This window comes from Erythrolamprus reginae, chromosome 4, assembly GCF_031021105.1.
Source record: "Erythrolamprus reginae isolate rEryReg1 chromosome 4, rEryReg1.hap1, whole genome shotgun sequence".
NCBI classification, from domain to species: domain Eukaryota; kingdom Metazoa; phylum Chordata; class Lepidosauria; order Squamata; family Dipsadidae; genus Erythrolamprus; species Erythrolamprus reginae.
The window spans coordinates 64,519,352-64,536,935 of record NC_091953.1 but is presented as its reverse complement, the minus strand read 5'-3'; the positions used below and the strand labels follow the sequence as shown (position 1 = coordinate 64,536,935).

The 17,584-nt window shown below is 38.0% G+C and overlaps 1 protein-coding gene across 1 annotated transcript in view; it reads left to right on the top strand.

Moving 5' to 3' along the window:
- The first annotated feature begins 8,037 nt into the window (after positions 1-8,037).
- C2CD2 (C2 calcium dependent domain containing 2) overlaps positions 8,038-17,584 on the top strand; it is a 47,019-nt gene continuing 37,472 nt past the window's right edge. The window contains exons 1-2 of the mRNA XM_070750463.1: positions 8,038-8,591; positions 16,880-16,978. Of these exons, the coding sequence (XP_070606564.1) occupies positions 8,304-8,591; positions 16,880-16,978 (387 nt within the window). The 5' untranslated portion in view covers positions 8,038-8,303. The remainder of the gene's footprint in view (positions 8,592-16,879; positions 16,979-17,584) is intronic.

Genomic DNA, 17,584 nt, shown 5'->3' with positions numbered 1-17,584 from the left:
CTTCAGTGAATAGTGTTGTGAGAAGAAAGCTTTTGTGAATCCTAACTAATGTGATGGACACATTTTTCTCAACCAAACACCTTTCTGTGGCATGATGGAGGGCATATTCCATAAAATAGTTATGAGTCCTGAGGGAAAAACTAGATTTATATTTAACTATATTAAATGCATTGAAATTATTATCTGGGCATTTAACTTTTACTATTTTCATACAAATCAATTTCATTTTGCCCTACTGTTAGATAAATTATAATTTAACAAAAGTATTTGAATACAGTAATTTTGGGGATCTGCATATAAGGCTTTCAGATGCCATTTGTAACTGGGCTCTCAGGTTGTGAGCCTATAAAGTTTAACAAAGCTCTTTCAGAAAAAAATTATTCAGAAGCAATCTTTATATTATTCAAGAAATTTAGAAGTAATTGTGGTCTGAATTACAGTTTTGAGCATGCTTTTGTGTAGTCTTTTTTTTTCTTTAAAGAGGGAAACATCTGACTTTAATTTTGTCAAGCTATAACGAAAAAGCAATAACTTAACAGCAAAGTTTACAAATGAATTATCTTCTTATTCCCAAACTAAACCATGTACTTTATTTTTATTTTCAAAATATAATTGAATGTATAAAAATCTTTAGAGCAAGGTTCATACACACGTGGTTTCAGAACAATAACATTTATTTTTAACTTCAGAATAAATTAACTCTTGATAATTTAAAAAAAAGTGAATTTACATTCTTAGCTTGTTTAAACTGAATAGAGCCTTTGTTGCAATGTTTTTATGGCAAACATTGCATACCTAAAAGACACTCGCAGAATATTTTCTTCAGTTCAACATTTTCCTGTCATCCCATTATAGTACCTGCATGGAAAACAACATGAATGAGGGATTTAGTTAGCTATTTTTTCCATCTATTGCATTACAACATATATATGCTGCTTTTGCCTTTTTTGCTTTGGAGTTAGATATTGGAGTTAGATATTGACATTTTCAGAGTTCCTTAGTATGCGCTTGAAGGTAGCTGTTGCTACACCTATATGGGGGGAATTTGTAAATCATCTCTGATCTCTCACTGCCTATATACAAGATTTGCTCATCATTCCCATTACCACACTTGATTTCTTTTAAACTGCACAACACTTCTCAATCATACTTAAACCAGTAACACAAAGGCTGACTTTTATAGATTAGAATTCCCATTTCTTTCAACCCCTTAACTATATTTTATTTTAGTAAGGCTTCTGTTAGAAACCCTCCAACTATTGAATATCTATGAACTCTGCCAAACATGCTCCCCCACTTTAACTCTAATTTTAGTAGAAACTCTTCTACTAAATTATATTTAATAAATACCGGTATGTATATTGCTTGTAATAAAAGAAAAAGAAGTTTATTTAAAACTGTAATGATTTTTCTATTATGCAAACAATAAAAGCATTGATTTGTTGCTCGGATCTAAATTTTACTAAATATAGTTCATACGTTCTAATTTACAGCTTAACGAGAGAAAAATTCAAAATTCAAAATATCACTAACAATATAGATATTAGGATATATGTAGCTTCTATTTTAGTTATATGTATCTATTTTAATTACTATTTGCAAATTCATATTATATTTGCAAAAATGACACTTGAAATTAGAGTTCATTAAATAACTGGAATTCTATCTAGCAAAGATTTTTCATTATCTACATATGAATGGAGATCCTAATTATAAACTTGCAAGCCTAAGTAGCAAATGCGTATGAACATTGTAGCATTTTAACAAAAAACCTAGTTTTGTTTTTATAAAGTGGAATGGATAAGAGTAGCCCAAGTGGTTCAGAAACATCTTCAGTTATTTAATTGTGGATACTGGATACTCTTAAGTAGCATTTGGTTTAGTGAAAGGCAGCTTTTTATCATCTTTCAATAATTGCTTATTGAAAATCATCCCATTTTTCTAAAGGTGCACTTGCTTCTCCCATCTTTCCTAATCATGGCAGCAATGTTCAAGTTTTTGGGAGAATAAAGCACTGCTGCTTCTGACACTGTAAAATAGCTGAATATATCCAATATTCCACAACAGCCATTGAGCTCAGCAAATCCTAATAAATCCTTGCCAATACAAATAGCCAGTATTTTTTTATTGTGAACTACAACACACCTTTTAATTATTAAGATTTCATCTTAAGATCTTCTTGTGCTTTCTTTGAATGATGTCCCTCTTGGATTATATGTAGACAGATATAGATGGTGGAGGTGTTAATGGTTGTTCTACATCCATATGTAATTAAATTGATTTTTGAAATTACAAGATATATCAAACCAGGCACTTTAGAAGCTACCACAGGCAATATGTCTAAAACTGATAGTCAATTATTAATCTTTAATTAAAATTAATTTAGCCTTAATCTTTTATCTTATCCTTGTTGTGTTAAAGGAACACTGTTTACATTTTATTGTCTGAATATTGGATACAATTAAAACACACTAATTTTCTTCCTCCTGTAATGGCAATTATTTAATCAGTATTAAAAATAAATATATTGCTGATCACAAATGCAAATAGAATATCTGGGTTAGCTTATGTTTCCCAGTAATAAAGGAAAATTGGGACTTTTTAAACACTTCATATATTGAAAAGATATCTAAAATTCGACTTTCCAACGTTGATTAAAGTTATTTTACTTTTTTTAAAAAAGCCATTTAATTCAGAAGACCCAAATAGCATCCTATTCACAGTTTTAGCATTTGCATTGTATGAGCTGTTGAGATATTAAAATTTCCAGATTTTTTTATAGTTCTTGTATATGAATTGTGTGGAAAGCATGAAGTTTGTATTTCTGATGAGGATTTTTTATAGTACTTTACTCTTTATTGTCCTTAGATGTTTACACACACAACCAGTTTCATTTTGAGTGTCTGTAAAGTGATTCTGTACAGCCAATAGACAAAATTCTAATGCTTGACAAAAATAGATTTTTTTAAAAAGTTACAAAAGACCTACTTTTTTATAATATTGCTGTCTAATTTTGGGGACTGCATTCAAAAAGCACGTGGAATAATCATGTCCAAGAAATAACCTGGAATGTAATTGAAATCCTATTTTGAGGTTTTTTTGTTTTAAAGTAAAGAGTTGTAACATAAATCTGAAAGCTGTTGTTATAATTATGTATATCTTGTATACATTAGTTTACCCTCTGTGGTAATTTTAAAGTAGAAATCTAACTTTTTTATAATTGAAAATTCCTAATTTCAAATTCTTTTAATGTAATGTTGCCGTTTTGTATTACTTTTCTACTGTATGTTTTTAATTATATAGTTCTTTATTAAGAAAATATGGAGTAAAATAAACTTGTTCTCTATAGTGATTCTGTCTCATAATAAATTTAGCAATATTTCATTTTCTTAATAACAATAAATTCCTTGTTATTTAAGTTTGACTTTCTACAGATCAGGTTCTTATATCATTATCACTCATGATTTGCTCTACCATGGAATTAACATACCATACTGAGCGATAAAGAAATAATTTAGAAACTACAATGGCTGGTTTCATGTAACATATTTTACCAAAATAACCAAACAGCATTATATCTTGGTGTCATAAAATGCCATCCTCTCCATGGCATGTTTACTTAGGATAAAAACTGCAGAGTAAGAGTTATATTCCGGTCACAATTCAAAGTGTTGGTCATGACCTTTAAAGCCCTACATGGCATTGGACCAGAGTACCTCCGGAACCGCCTGCTACCGCACGAATCCCAGTGGCCAATAAGGTCCCATAGAGTTGGCCTTCTCCAGGTCCCGTTGACTAAACAATGTCATCTGGCAGGCCTCAGGGGAAGAGCCTTCTCTGTGGCGGCCCCGGCCCTCTGGAATCAACTCTCCCCGGAGATTAGAACTGCTCCCACCCTCCTTGTCTTCCATAAACTACTTAAGACCCACCTATACCGCCAGGCATACGCAGAAGCCGAATCATGCCCTGGGTGCGCTCCCAGAGTGCTTCAGTAGGGCTGGGATTGGTACCCTGCCCCTGGGTGTGCATAAGTGCACCGTTGTGCCTACCGTCCCTGTCCTACTGTCCTTTTTTTATCATTGCTTTTTACTTATGTATATACAAACTACTATCCTATAAATGTTTGACAAACATCAGTTCTCCAACATTTAGCAGTAGCTTGACTGCCACCTATTGGTTAATCATTCAATAAATCAATAATTTAGGATAAGGTATTTAAAATACTGATTACTGTATCACTATTTCTGATAAGCAATAATTAGAATTTGAAAGCAACAATCATGTTTTCAATTGGTGCTAAGCTACATTGAGACAATAGGAAAACTACTAATCATGGATATGGAATCATGCAGGATAAAAGTAAGGTGTTATAGAAATTTCCATGAATCATCATCACCTACTTCTGGTGTCTATTGTCTGTCTGTCTGTCATCTGTATTGTATGTGGGGGTTGTTTATAAAATAAAGTAAAAAGGTTCTGGTCCCATGCTCTGCAAAATTGTGAATTCATTGTGAATTCTGAACATCTGAGCTTCCTTTCTCTGATCCAGCATTCCAATTCCCTTATGTGGTGGGTGGAAAAAGGAAACCTGGATCTTGGGATCCAAACTTCCTTGGAAGAGGCTCAGACCTTCCAAAGAAGCTTGGACCTTTCTCTGGCCCTGTGTTCTAGTTGTCTTCCTCACAGAGGGGAGATTGGTTCCTTCAACACTCTCTGGACCTAAAGGGGAATATAAGAATACCCAAGCAGTCCTCCACAATTACTTCTTTCAAGAAGACTGCAAAGCAGCCATCTCCAAAAGCAAGGGAATTTGCCATATTTGCTCAGCTGCAAATCAAGCAGGAAGGAAGGAAGGGGGAAAAAAAACAAGTTCACACTTCTCTTGCTGATCACTTTCAGAAATTACTTATTAATTGCTCTAAAAAAGTTTGATAACTTCAGAAATGTCAAGGCTGGAAACACAGAGCAAACGTCTTCTATCCTTAATATAAGAAAATAAAAAATTGTAAACTTAGAACGTTGTAATAAATAGAAAATGGAAGACAATGATATAGCTTCAGAAAGTTTAAAATGGGTTAAGGGCTCAGAAAACATTAGATTTTGAATATTAAGACTTTGAACATAATTTTAAACAAATTTAATTTTCGTGGGAAAGAAAAACTGTTTTTAATATTGGAGACATAGCAAAGAATTTATGATGGTGTTCAGAATTACGTTTGACATTCTAACTGCGTTAGGATGCTGAATCAATGTCAGCTGTGTTGTGTCTTCTTGGGGACTGTTTGTTTCCAGAAAAAGAGGCAGTAGAAAAAGATATGCCAGAAAGTATATCTGAGAATAACATGAACAAAAAATTGTTTGTTTGTTTATTCATTCATTCGTTCGTTCGTTCGTTCATTCAATTTTTATGCCGCCCTTCTCCTTAGACTCAGAGTGGCTTACAACATGTTAGCAATAGCACTTTTTAAGAGCCAGCATATTGCCCCCACAATCCGGGTCCTCATTTTACCCACCTCGGAAGGATGGAAGGCTGAGTCAACTTTCAGCCGATGATGAGATTTGAACCGCTGACCTACTGATCTACAGTCAGCTTTAGTGGCCTGCAGTATTGCACTCTACCTACTGCACCACCTCGAATGGCTCCACCTTGAATAAGAATTTGTAATTAGATATAAAATTTGTCTAATGGCATAGAAAGGAAGCTATTTAAAGTTTTGAAGAAATTTCAGACAAGGATCAACAATCTTCTGAATGAATTAAAAAACAAGATTGATTTATATATGTAAGAAGGAACTCCACATTGATTTATTTGATTCAGATTAAAATGGAACAGGTTTTTTGCTGACAGCTGGACTGAAAAAATATTCTGCATTGGGTTTGCTTACAGTTAACAAAGATTTTAAGCCTTCTTCCCTGCAGTTTCAGTATCTGTCTTAATCTGAGAGCATTTAAAATGGCTTTGTATCAAACTGTCCTTTTATTTAATGTAAGAATATTTCTGAGCTTGCTCTCTTAATGCAGACTTCTGAAATTGGGTAACTTCCAGATGTGCTAGGAATGTTGGCTGTGATGCCGGCTGCAAATTTTGCAAATATTTTCCACACATCTGAAGATTACAAGTCCTGGAAATGATACTGGAGTAGTTTCCATTAAAGTTACATTTAGGTTAGAAATGTTATGCACTACATTATACTGATAAAACATTGCTTTGCAATGTGACATGTATTGTTTATGAACAAATCTTTTTAGTAAATCTGGTATTAAATCTTTTGTACAGATCCAAAAATTAGAACTCTAATTTCTCCATTTGTTGGGTTTACTGAATGAGATAAGACAATCAAAACAATACTGGAAAGTGCCAACAGTTACAATATACAAGCAGATAGGCAGCCTATTGCTCTCTTGAAAGTATAAATACATAAATTATTTCTGCACAATCATTCCAATTGTACACTGCCCAGAATTACATTTGGTAAAATGGGAAGCTATAAAAAATTTATTAATAAAATAAATTTCTAATGTAAACATCTTGAACTCAAATTTTCCTCTTGTATTGCATGCAAAATAGCTATGTTGAATCAAGACAGACATGTTGGGTTTGAACTCAACATACACTTGAACTAAGCAAAACAACTGTTTTGAACTTGCAATAGAGCATGTGAGGTGAGGGCTGGGGTTTTTTCTCTCTCTTATTCTTTGGGTGCTTTTTATCATATGCTTTAAATCAAGAGTCACTTCTCTCTTTTGTTTCTCTTTCCTCTCATTCTCTGCCTCAATCATTTTCTCATTTTTTTCCTTTTGCTCTCATTTCTCTCTCTCCCTTCCTCTTTTCTCTCTCTCTTGCTTGCTTTCTCTTGCTTTCTCTCTCTCTTGCTCTCTCTTGCTTTCTTTCTCTTTCCCCCTTTTTCTCTCTCTTGCTCTCTCTGTGTCTTGCTCTTTTGCCCTCTCTCTTGCTCTTGCTATCTCTCTTTCTCTCTTGTACACCACGCCAACAACAGGGGCATCGGGCAGTAGCCGCAAGGTGGCAGCAGAGCAGTCAGCTGCGAGCGCGAGCTCCAGGGCGGAAGCACTGACGGCGGTGGCTGGATGTATTGCTGGACATTGTACATACTGGCTCTGCGCTGGGCATGGGCATGGGGTTGGCACCTCCGTCCTGCCCAGCCAACGGGCCAGTGCCAGCCCCGCAGCATGTACGGCGTCCAGCGGCACACCTGACCGTGTCTCACACTGCTTGAATAACAATGCCTTAGACTATCCACTGTTGACCTCTCCCAATTCCTAAGAAGTCAGTAAGGGCCCTGCATGAATGCAGCAGCATGCCTTCCATCCCCTGTCCTAATGTTTCTTACTAGCAGGGTTCGACTACTGCCTGGAAGGGGAGTGACGCAGTGAGGTAGCGAAAATGGAGCTCTACCCCAGAGCGCCCAATTTGCACTGAAATATGTTGAAAGAATAATAATCCTGCATAAGCCACACCCAGTGTGGTAGTAAAAATTTTCACTGCTTACTAGCATCATGTATATAAACATTGTTATATCTTTGTATACTACCAATATGTACTTGACTGACTGACTGACTGAACAAACAAACAAACAAACAAACATCTAGCTGAGCTTTGCAATAGAACGGCCTTAGAGCCTAGAAATAGCAGAGATGGAAGGGACCTCGGAGGTCTTCTAGTCAACCCCCTGCTCGAGCAGGGGAACCCAGTGCCATGTCGATTGGCCAGTTTCTATTTTTTGAAAGCCTCCTGTGATTGCAATAAGCGGCCTCCAGAGAAGCCTCGTCTCCTCATAGCTGAAGGGCCTTGAAGAGCCGGAAAAGAGCAGGGCGCAGCTGATAGCGGGAGAAATGCCCGCCCGGCTCCTCGGGAAAGAAGAGGGCGCCTTCGCTTTTCCTTTCCGGCTTGGGAATGTTTTCCTCCGGTGACCCTTCGCTTGAGGGCTCCTCCCGGCCGGCGCCCGCGGTCGGTTGTGCCGCGCGCGTCAGTCCTCGGGCCAAAGCTTAGCTGCCGCCTCCGTGACGTTGACGCCGCATCTCGCATTGGCTGCGCCTCTCCGACCTCTCCAAGCGCGCCCCTTTGGCAGAGGCGGCAGGCGAATACCTGGCCCGGGCGGCCCCTTTTCGTCACCCGCGCGCTTTTCGCTCCCAGCCGCGGCTCCGGACTTGGCCCAGGAGCGCCTTTCTCTGAGGGAAGGACGCGTGCCCGGAGGAATTTGCCGCGGCGGGAGGGCGCCTTGCCATGCCGAAGGGCTTCCCTGCTCTTGAGAGGAAGCCAGCCGGCCCGGGAAATATGGTCAGTCATGTCGTGGCTGGCTTTCTGGCTGGATGAACTCCAGCGGTTCTCGCTGCTCTCCTTGTTTACAGCCGCTTTGGCCGTCCTGACCGCCTACCTGGTGCAATGGGGCCTGAGCGTCCTGCGGCAAGGCGGGGGGAAGCCGCCGCCGCCTCCCCGGCTGTCGCGCCCGGGACTCCCGCAAGAGGACGAGGGGGGCTCCCTTTTTACCTGGCTGCTCTCCCTGAACAGCTGGAAGAGCGAGTGGCAGAAAGCCTGGATCGCAGCGCTGAACAAGGAAGCCGGGTTGCGGGAGGTGAGTGAATGGCCTGACCGCAGTCCAGTAGGAGTGGGGGGGCGGGTTGTTAGGGTTGTAGTTTATTTTAATTTGGTAATGAGGCGTCCGTGAGCTCCAGGTTAACTTCGGTACTTTTTAACCGGGAGTTTTTCCGCATCAGATACACCTAACTAATCCACGGGGGTAAAACTAGAACGCAAAGCTCAGGCAGCGCCTTAGTGATCATCCTTATACCGGGGAGCCTCTACAGGCTAAAAAAATTGTGTCTTCACTGCGGAGTGTAAAGGTTTGCGCTGACCTGCAGTGTTTTGCCTTGTCATGCAATCCTGTTGTGTGTGGGGGGGAATGTGACTATAGAATAGAATAGAATAGAATTCTTTATTGGCCAAGTGTGATTGGACACACAAGGAATTTGTCTTGGTGCATATGCTCTCAGTGTACATAAAAGAAAATACTGTATAGATTTATCAAGAATCATGTGGTACAACACTTAATGATTGTCATAGGGGTCAAATAAGCAATGAAGAAACAACCAATGTTAATAAAAATCTTAGGATACAAGCAACAAGTTACAGTCATACAGTCCTAAGTGGGAGGAAATGAGTGATAGGAATGATGAGAAAAAATTAATAGAAATAGAAGTGCAGATTTAGTAAAAAGTTTGACAGTGTTGGAGGGAATTATTTGTTTAGTAGAGTGATGGCGGTCAGGAAAAAACTATTCTTGTATCTAGTTGTCTTGGTGTGCAGTGCTCTGTAGCGATGTTTTGAGGGTAGGAATTGAAACAATTTGTGTCCAGAATGTGAGGGGTCATTAAATATTTTCACCACCCTCTTTTTGACTCGTGCAGTATACAGATCCTCAGTGGAAGGCAGGTTGGCAGGTCCTTGATTTACAACAGTTAATTTAGTAACTAGTCAAAGTTGCAATAGCACTAAAAAAAATGACTTTTGATGACTTTTCACACTTCTAACCATCGCAGCATCCTCATGGTCGCATGATCAAAATTCAGATGCTTGACAGTTTGGTTCATATTTATGACGGTTGTAGTGTCCTGGGGTCATGTTATCTGTTCTTGCAACCTTCTGACAAGCAAAGTCAATGGGGAAGCCATATTCACCCTGTTACTAACTTAACTGCAATGATTCGTTTAACAAATGTTGCAAGAAAGGTCGTAAAATGGGCCAAAATTCAATGTTTCAATTAGCAACATAAACGTTGGGCTCAATTGTGGTCATAACTCAAGGATTACCTGTATTTGCAGGTATAGTTATGGTGACTCCTTCCTAAATTTCTAGAAAGCAATAGTAAATAGAATAAAATGAGCATTAATTTTCTCCTGCTTGTTCTTGAGGAATGGCTGAGATAATTCATTTATCCAACTTAATGTGACTTTCCTGCCTGCTATTGTCTATGTTCCAGTAATAACATTTAAAATGGAAAATTAAATAGTAATTTGGAGAAGAGGGTCAAAGAGTAGGAAACAAACTTACTGTAGAAACTCTGATAGGAAATTAACAATACTTTGCCTGCGTACATCCTTTCCAAGAAAGCAACTGCATCCTCTTCTTTTTAGCTCACTGCTTGGCAGACAGTGTTTCTACTTCCTCACTCAGCCTTCCAAAATCAAAACAATGTTGTAATTGCAAAGCTGCATTTGTTTTTGCTGCTTCGCCACCATAACAAACAAGCCTTGGAATAAAGGGAGCACAGTCCATCACAAAGCACATGCCACAGATGTTATGTTCTTTATTATTGTATTTGGCAATACAGATGACACCTGAGTTCTGTTCTCCACTAGATATTTAAATAAGATGAACCTGTTTGTTCCCTCTCTCAATCATGCTGTTTTCCACTAAAATTATTTCTTATATTTAAAAACATTTGGAAATGTAAAAAATAGAAAATAGTTCTTTATGCCTGACTGCCTTTTGTCAGGAACACACTAAAAATACAAATCATTTGGTTTTGCCTCTTAAACTAGATGCCAAAAAAGGTGGGTGTGCAGCCCATTAAGTTATTTAAGAATTGATTAAAACAAAAGATGAGGGTCTGAACAGCTTTCTCCAATATGACACCTTCTAGATTGGACCCAACTCCCATTATTCTTAGTCCACATAGCCAACTACAGTGCTAGTGAAGGATGATGGAAGGATAATAAAACACACTGAATGGATAAAATTGTATGTAGCAGCAACTTCTGAACCAGCTTGATGTTTTGGGCCTTATAGCCCTATGTAATATTGTCCCACTGGAGGTCATAGTAGATTCACACATCACATTAAACCTCTATGCAATTTGTTTCTGAACCAAGGCACTGTGATAATATAAACTTTGATTTATGGTTTAGTAAATGTATGGAGCTATTTATATGTAGCTTACAGGTAGTCCCTGACTTACAACCATTCATTTAGTGAACATTTGAAGTTACACAAGGGAAAAAAGTGATTTATGACTGTTTCCACTTATGACAGTTGCAGCATTCACATGATCACTTAACCAAAATATAAGTGCTTGACAACTGACATGTATTTTTGACTGTTGCACTGTCCCAGGTTCATGTGATCACAATTTGTAACCTTCCCAGCTGACTTCCAACAAGCAAAGACAAAGGCAGAAGCCAAATTCAGTTAATGACCATATGATTTACTTAGCAGTTGTAGTGATTCACTTAACAAGCAAGGCAAAAAGGTCATAAAATGGGGCAAAACTCATTTAAAAACTGGCTTGCTAACAATTGAAATTTTGGGCTCAATTGTAGTGTTAAGTCTTCACTTGTATTCAATGAAACATAATTAAATGATGGCTTAGTGCATTCTGTGAAGCATTCAAGATGAAAATTATTGCATTTATTCAAGGTATTGTGTTATATTTAATATATTTTATAGCATGTAGTCACATCTCAAAGCAGATTACAATAAAGTAGTAAATACAATAATATAAAAAAAAATTAAAAGGAAATACATAATCATTAAAGAGCAAATGAAGGGAAAACCAAAATAAGTTCATACTAATAAGACCTAGGTCAGTGATGGTGAACCTTTTTTGGTTTGCCTGCCAAAGGTGTGTGTGTGTGTGCTAGTGCGCGTACACATGCCCACACCAATTCCCTTCCCCACATGTATGCACACACACCCCGTGCTGCCCCTGTGCATGCGCACAATTCCCCTCACCCCCAACCCATGTATGTGCAGAGGCCTCACTGAAGCCTGGGACAGTGAAAAAATGGGCAAACGGGAAGTTTGGAAAACAAATTTCTGGTTTGTCCGTTGGGCAGTTTTTTGCATTCCGGGGCTTCAAGGAAGCTTCTCTGAAGCCTCTGGCGGGCGAAACGGCCCTCCCCAAGGCCAGAAATCAGCTGTCCAGTGCACACATGCCCCTGGAGCTGACATAGGACAATGCCTCATGTGCCCTCCGACATGGCTCAGCTGCCACCTGTGGCATGCATGCCATAGCTTCGCCATCACTGACCTAGGTGAAGAGACAGTTCCAGAAGGGGGCTAAAGATATTATATAGTAAAAGGAAGAAGAAACCGCTATGGTTTAGCAATGATGTAAGGGCTATAGTCAATGAAAAAAAGGCTGCCTATAGGAGGTATAAAGTGTCTGGAAGTATAGCTGATAGGGAGGTGTATAAAATGAGACAGAAGGAGGCGAAACAGATAATATATGCTGCTAAAGCCTCAAAAGAGGAAGAAATTGCCAAATCTGTAAAGAAGGGGGATAAAACCTTCTTCAGATATATTAGTGATAAGAAGAAGAAAAACTGCAGCATCACGAAGCTTAGTACCAGGAATAATACATGCATTAATGGGAATAAGGAGATCGCTGACCATTTCAATAGCTACTTCTGTTCAGTTTTCTCAAAAGACACCTTACAAAATAATACTATAGAGGGATATAGCATTGCTTCCAGCTGTACGGATTCAGCTCCCGTGATCTTAGAAGCCGATGTCTTAGAAGAACTTGGACAATTAAAGATAAATAAGGCAATGGGTCCAGATGGCATCCACCCCAGAGTTCTTAAAGAACTCAGATCTGTCATTGCTACCCCCCTGACTGATTTGTTTAACCAATCCTTGTTAACAGGAGAAGTTCCTGAGGATTGGAGAATGGCCAGTGTTGTGCCTATCCACAAGAATGGCAGTAGAGAAGAAGCTGGTAATTACAGGCCAATTAGCTTGACATCAGTTGTAGTTAAAATGATGGAGACTCTACTCAAAAAGAGGATAAATCAGAACCTAAAAAACAATAACTTATTGGACCCAAATCAGCATGGCTTTACTGAAGGCAAATCATGTCAGACTAATCTCATTGATTTCTTTGACTATGTCACAAAGGTGTTGGATGAAGGTGGTGCCGTGGATATTGCCTACCTGGACTTCAGCAAAGCCTTTGATACGGTTCCACATAAAGAGCTGATAGATAAATTAGTGAAGATTGGACTTAATCCCTGGATAGTTCAATGGATTTGCAGCTGGCTGAAGCGTAGACATCAGAGAGTTATTGTTAACGGCGAGTATTCTGAGCAGAGTCAGGTTACAAGCGGTGTGCCACAAGGGTCTGTTCTGGGTCCTATTCTTTTTAATATGTTTGTGAGTGACATAGGGGAAGGTTTGGTAGGAAAGGTTTGCCTATTTGCCGATGACTCTAAAGTGTGCAATAGGGTTGATATTCCTGGAGGCGTCTGTAATATGGTAAATGATTTAGCTTTACTAGATAAATGGTCAAAGCAATGGAAACTGCAGTTTAATGTTTCCAAAAGTAAAATAATGCACTTGGGGAAAAGGAATCCTCAAACTGAGTATTGTATCGGCAGTTCTGTGTTAGCAAATACTTCAGAAGAAAAGGATTTAGGAGTAGTGATTTCTGACAGTCTCAAAATGGGTGAACAGTGCAGTCAGGCGGTATGGAAAGCAAGTAGGATGCTTGGCTGCATAGCTAGAGGTATAACAAGCAGGAAGAGGGAGATTATGATCCCGCTATATAGAATGCTGGTGAGACCACATTTGGAATACTGTGTTCAGTTCTGGAGACCTCACCTACAAAAAGATATTGACAAAATTGAACGGGTCCAAAGACGGGCTACAAGAATGGTGGAAGGTCTTAAGCATAAAACGTATCAGGAAAGACTTAATGAACTCAATCTGTATAGTCTGGAGGACAGAAGGAAAAGGGGGGACATGATCGAAACATTTAAATATACTAAAGGGTTAAATAAGGTCCAGGAGGGAAGTGTTTTTAATAGGAAAGTGAACACAAGAACAAGGGGACACAATCTGAGGTTAGTTGGGGGAAAGATCAAAAGCAACATGAGAAAATATTATTTTACTGAAAGAGTAGTAGATCCTTGGAACAAACTTCCACCAGACGTGGTAGATAAATCCACAGTAACTGAATTTAAACATGCCTGGGATAAACATATATCCATCCTAAGATAAAATACAGAAAATAGTATAAGGGCAGACTAGATGGACCATGAGGTCTTTTTCTGCCGTCAGACTTCTATGTTTCTATCTTTCTATATACGGTAGCCTATTATAATAAACTAAAATACTTGTATTGAGAAAACCTGCCAAAAGTAGGATTTTTATAGGTCCATAAGGATTTTTATACTGTAAATTTGATGGCAAAATTGAACATGGATACGTCACCAAATTCTGTAAAAGTCACAGTATCTGTTGCTTGGTGAGTTAGACAGCGTCTTTAAACATTTATGCTAGTAAATTTATTTATGCCTCAAACTTATTTAAATAAAGCTGATAGTTTCTGCTATATTTGTGGTGAAGTTACTTTTGCATCCCAAAAACGAAGGATCACAACTATGATTAAGAAAGCCTACAACTTGTATTTCAGTTGCAAAATAAAAGACCAAGACAAAAACTGGGGGCCACACATATGCTATAATTCAGGTGAATCGAGACTAGTGACCGCCAAAAAGATCTTCTTCCATTCTTTGACCAGGAAGGTGATATTGCTGTTTGTATCAACATCTGTAGTTTAATGTCAGCCATCAACACAGATTATAATCCAGATGAGTGGAGATTGTTGATGCTTCCAAGAGGAGTCTTAAAACTGTATTGCTGCATAATTGCAATCTGCTACCATCCATTTCAGTTGCTTATGCAGTTGCAATGAAAGAAACATATGAAAACTTGAAAGAGCTCTTAAGATGCATTAACTACGGTCAACATCAATGGTCAATCTGTGGTGATCTGAAAGTGGTTGCTATCTTACTTGGTCTTCAAGGTGGATATACTAAGTATTGCTGCTTCCTGTGTGAATGGGATAGTCGTGCGAAAGAATTGCACTACGTATATCAAAAGAGACTGGCTGCTACGGCAGACACTGCAACCAGAGAATAAAAAGGTAAAGTGTCCAGCACTTGTAGAGACAGCAATAAGATTTTACTACCTCCATTACATATCAAGTTGGGATTAATGAAGAATTTCGTGAAGGCAATGGACAGGAATAAAGCCGCTTTCATGTACCTGATAAGTAAATTTCCATCACTTAGTGCTGCAAAAATAAATGAAGGAATTTTTGTTGGCCCATAGATCCATGAACTTATTAATGATGATGAGTTTTCTCTGTTGCATGGTAAGTAAAAGACTGCATGGATAGCATTTATTTATTTATTTATTTATTTATTATTTGGATTTGTATGCCGCCCCTCTCCGAAGACTCGGGGCGGCTCACAACAAGTGAAAAACAATCCAATACAATCCAATTAATTAAAATATTATGAGTTTAAGAAAATCCCCTATACTAACATACACACATACAGGCATACCATATATAACTTCAACGTGCCCAGGGGAGATGTTTAGTTTCCCCATGCCTGACGGCAAAGGTGGGTTTTGAGGAGTTTACGGAAGGCAGGAAGAGTAGGGGCAGTTCTGATCTCCGGGGGGAGTTGGTTCCAGAGGGCCGGTGCCGCCACAGAGAAGGCTCTCCCCCTGGGGCCCGCCAACCGGCATTGTTTAGTTGACGGGACCCGGAGGAGGCCCACTCTGTGGGACCGAATCGGTCGCTGGGATTCGTGCGGCAGAAGGCGGTCTCGGAGATATTCTGGTCCAGTGCCATGAAGGGCTTTAAAGGTCATAACCAACACTTTGAATTGTGACCGGAAACTGATCGGCAGCCAATGACATCAAATATTCTTGGAAACAATAAAGCAGCAAACTACAAGAAAGTGGTTGAAACACATCCAGGCCTACAAAAATCATGGTTGTAACATGTCCTTAAAAATTCATTTTCTACACTCTCATCTGAATTTATTTCCATCAAACTGTGGGACAGTGAGTGACGAGCATGGGGAGCACTTCCATTAAGTTGTTGCAGCTATGGAAAAAGATACCAAGGTAAATGGAGACCATCAATGTTTGAAGACAATTTTTAGACAATTGTAAGAGACAATTCTTTCCTTGAATACAAAAGAAAATTCAAGAGAAGCAGAAGGGACACAAACCAAAGGCAAGATTAATGAGAAATTTAAACTTTTGAACATTTTAAACTTGTTTACTAATTTAGTTTTTCTTGATAAACCTATACAATAGATTGTTTCATGCATTCACTGTTGCGAATATAATTAACTTAATTTAATAAAAAATATACGGGTTTATATATACGTATTAAGTTTGACACATTATTTACCTATTACCTGTGGTTGGAAAATATAAAATGTTCATTGCATGAAAACTAGAGCCAATTAACAAATTTCATTATATTTGAATTCAGCATGTGAAATTCATTAAGAAATGGCACGTTTCACTTCTGCAACTAAAAAAAATGAAAATTTGTAACACAATAAAGAACTAAGAGTGTACACTCAAAACTTATTTTTAACTCTGTTAATCAAAATTGATAATAAGAATGATTTGAATTAATTTCACTAAGCAATAGACTGGTAACATATGTAGTACAGATAGTTACGAGGATCTCCCGTATTTAAATACATGAGCTAAACTTTGAAAAAGTCTTGATTTATAATGAAGCAGCATTTAATTGAAGATTGGGTTCTTAACTTTATTCCTCAGCATCACAGACTGAAATCTATATAACATGACATTCTTCTATAAAATTATTGTAATTTGGCAAAAGCTCAAGCATCCTAGTCAAGAGAAATTGAGGGCTTACACAGAAAGTGCATTGCCATGCAACTTGTTAATAGACATTATTAAGTACAACTTTCAGTGTTTTAGACTTCTCCAGTGTTTGCTGTTTAACTTTTTCAATTTTAGTGTTTGGCCTTTTTAATAGCTTTGTGTGTTATCACTTTTTCTCTTTCTTCCTATCCCTTCCAGAACACCTGCTTGTTTACATTTGATGAAGATGCAGCTTACCAGAACCAAGAGCTTGGAGTACAAGGGATAATTAGTGTAGAAAAATCTGCTGAAGAAAAGGTGAGCTTTTCTTTTCTTGACATTCCTTAATTTATAAGGCAGAGAACCATATATAAAACTGGTCAGCTGCTTATGTATTTCCTTACCATGAGGACCAATGCACGGTCTCTTGAATTCTCTCTCTCTCTCTTTCTTTCATTAATGTCATTAGCATGTATAGGAAAAGGGGAAATATTACAAACTGAGGTAGGCATGCCCTCAAAAATTTCAATTTATGTCAATTAGTTGTTTTCTGTTCTGCACTGTCAGGTATATATAATCTATGGATTGTTATCTATGGTATATTAATCCTTACACAAAAAGTGTTTATTAGGAATTAATACTTAGCAATAAAATATTAATAAGACTAAATTCAGTGGATTGATATTTAGGTATACAGTCAAATAGTTATAGTGTATCGAAAAAAGTTTATTACACTAAAAATCCTTCCTTTAGTAAATATGCTAGTAATTTGGATGTATGGCAGAATCCAATCCAAACAAATTATATGATTTAACTAATGATACATGTTTTGAGTTGTTTGCAGATAATACTCTAGTCTTCAGCTTATTATTTTTAACACAAAAATAGTAAGCTAAGTATACTGGAAGCATATTGGTTTACTAG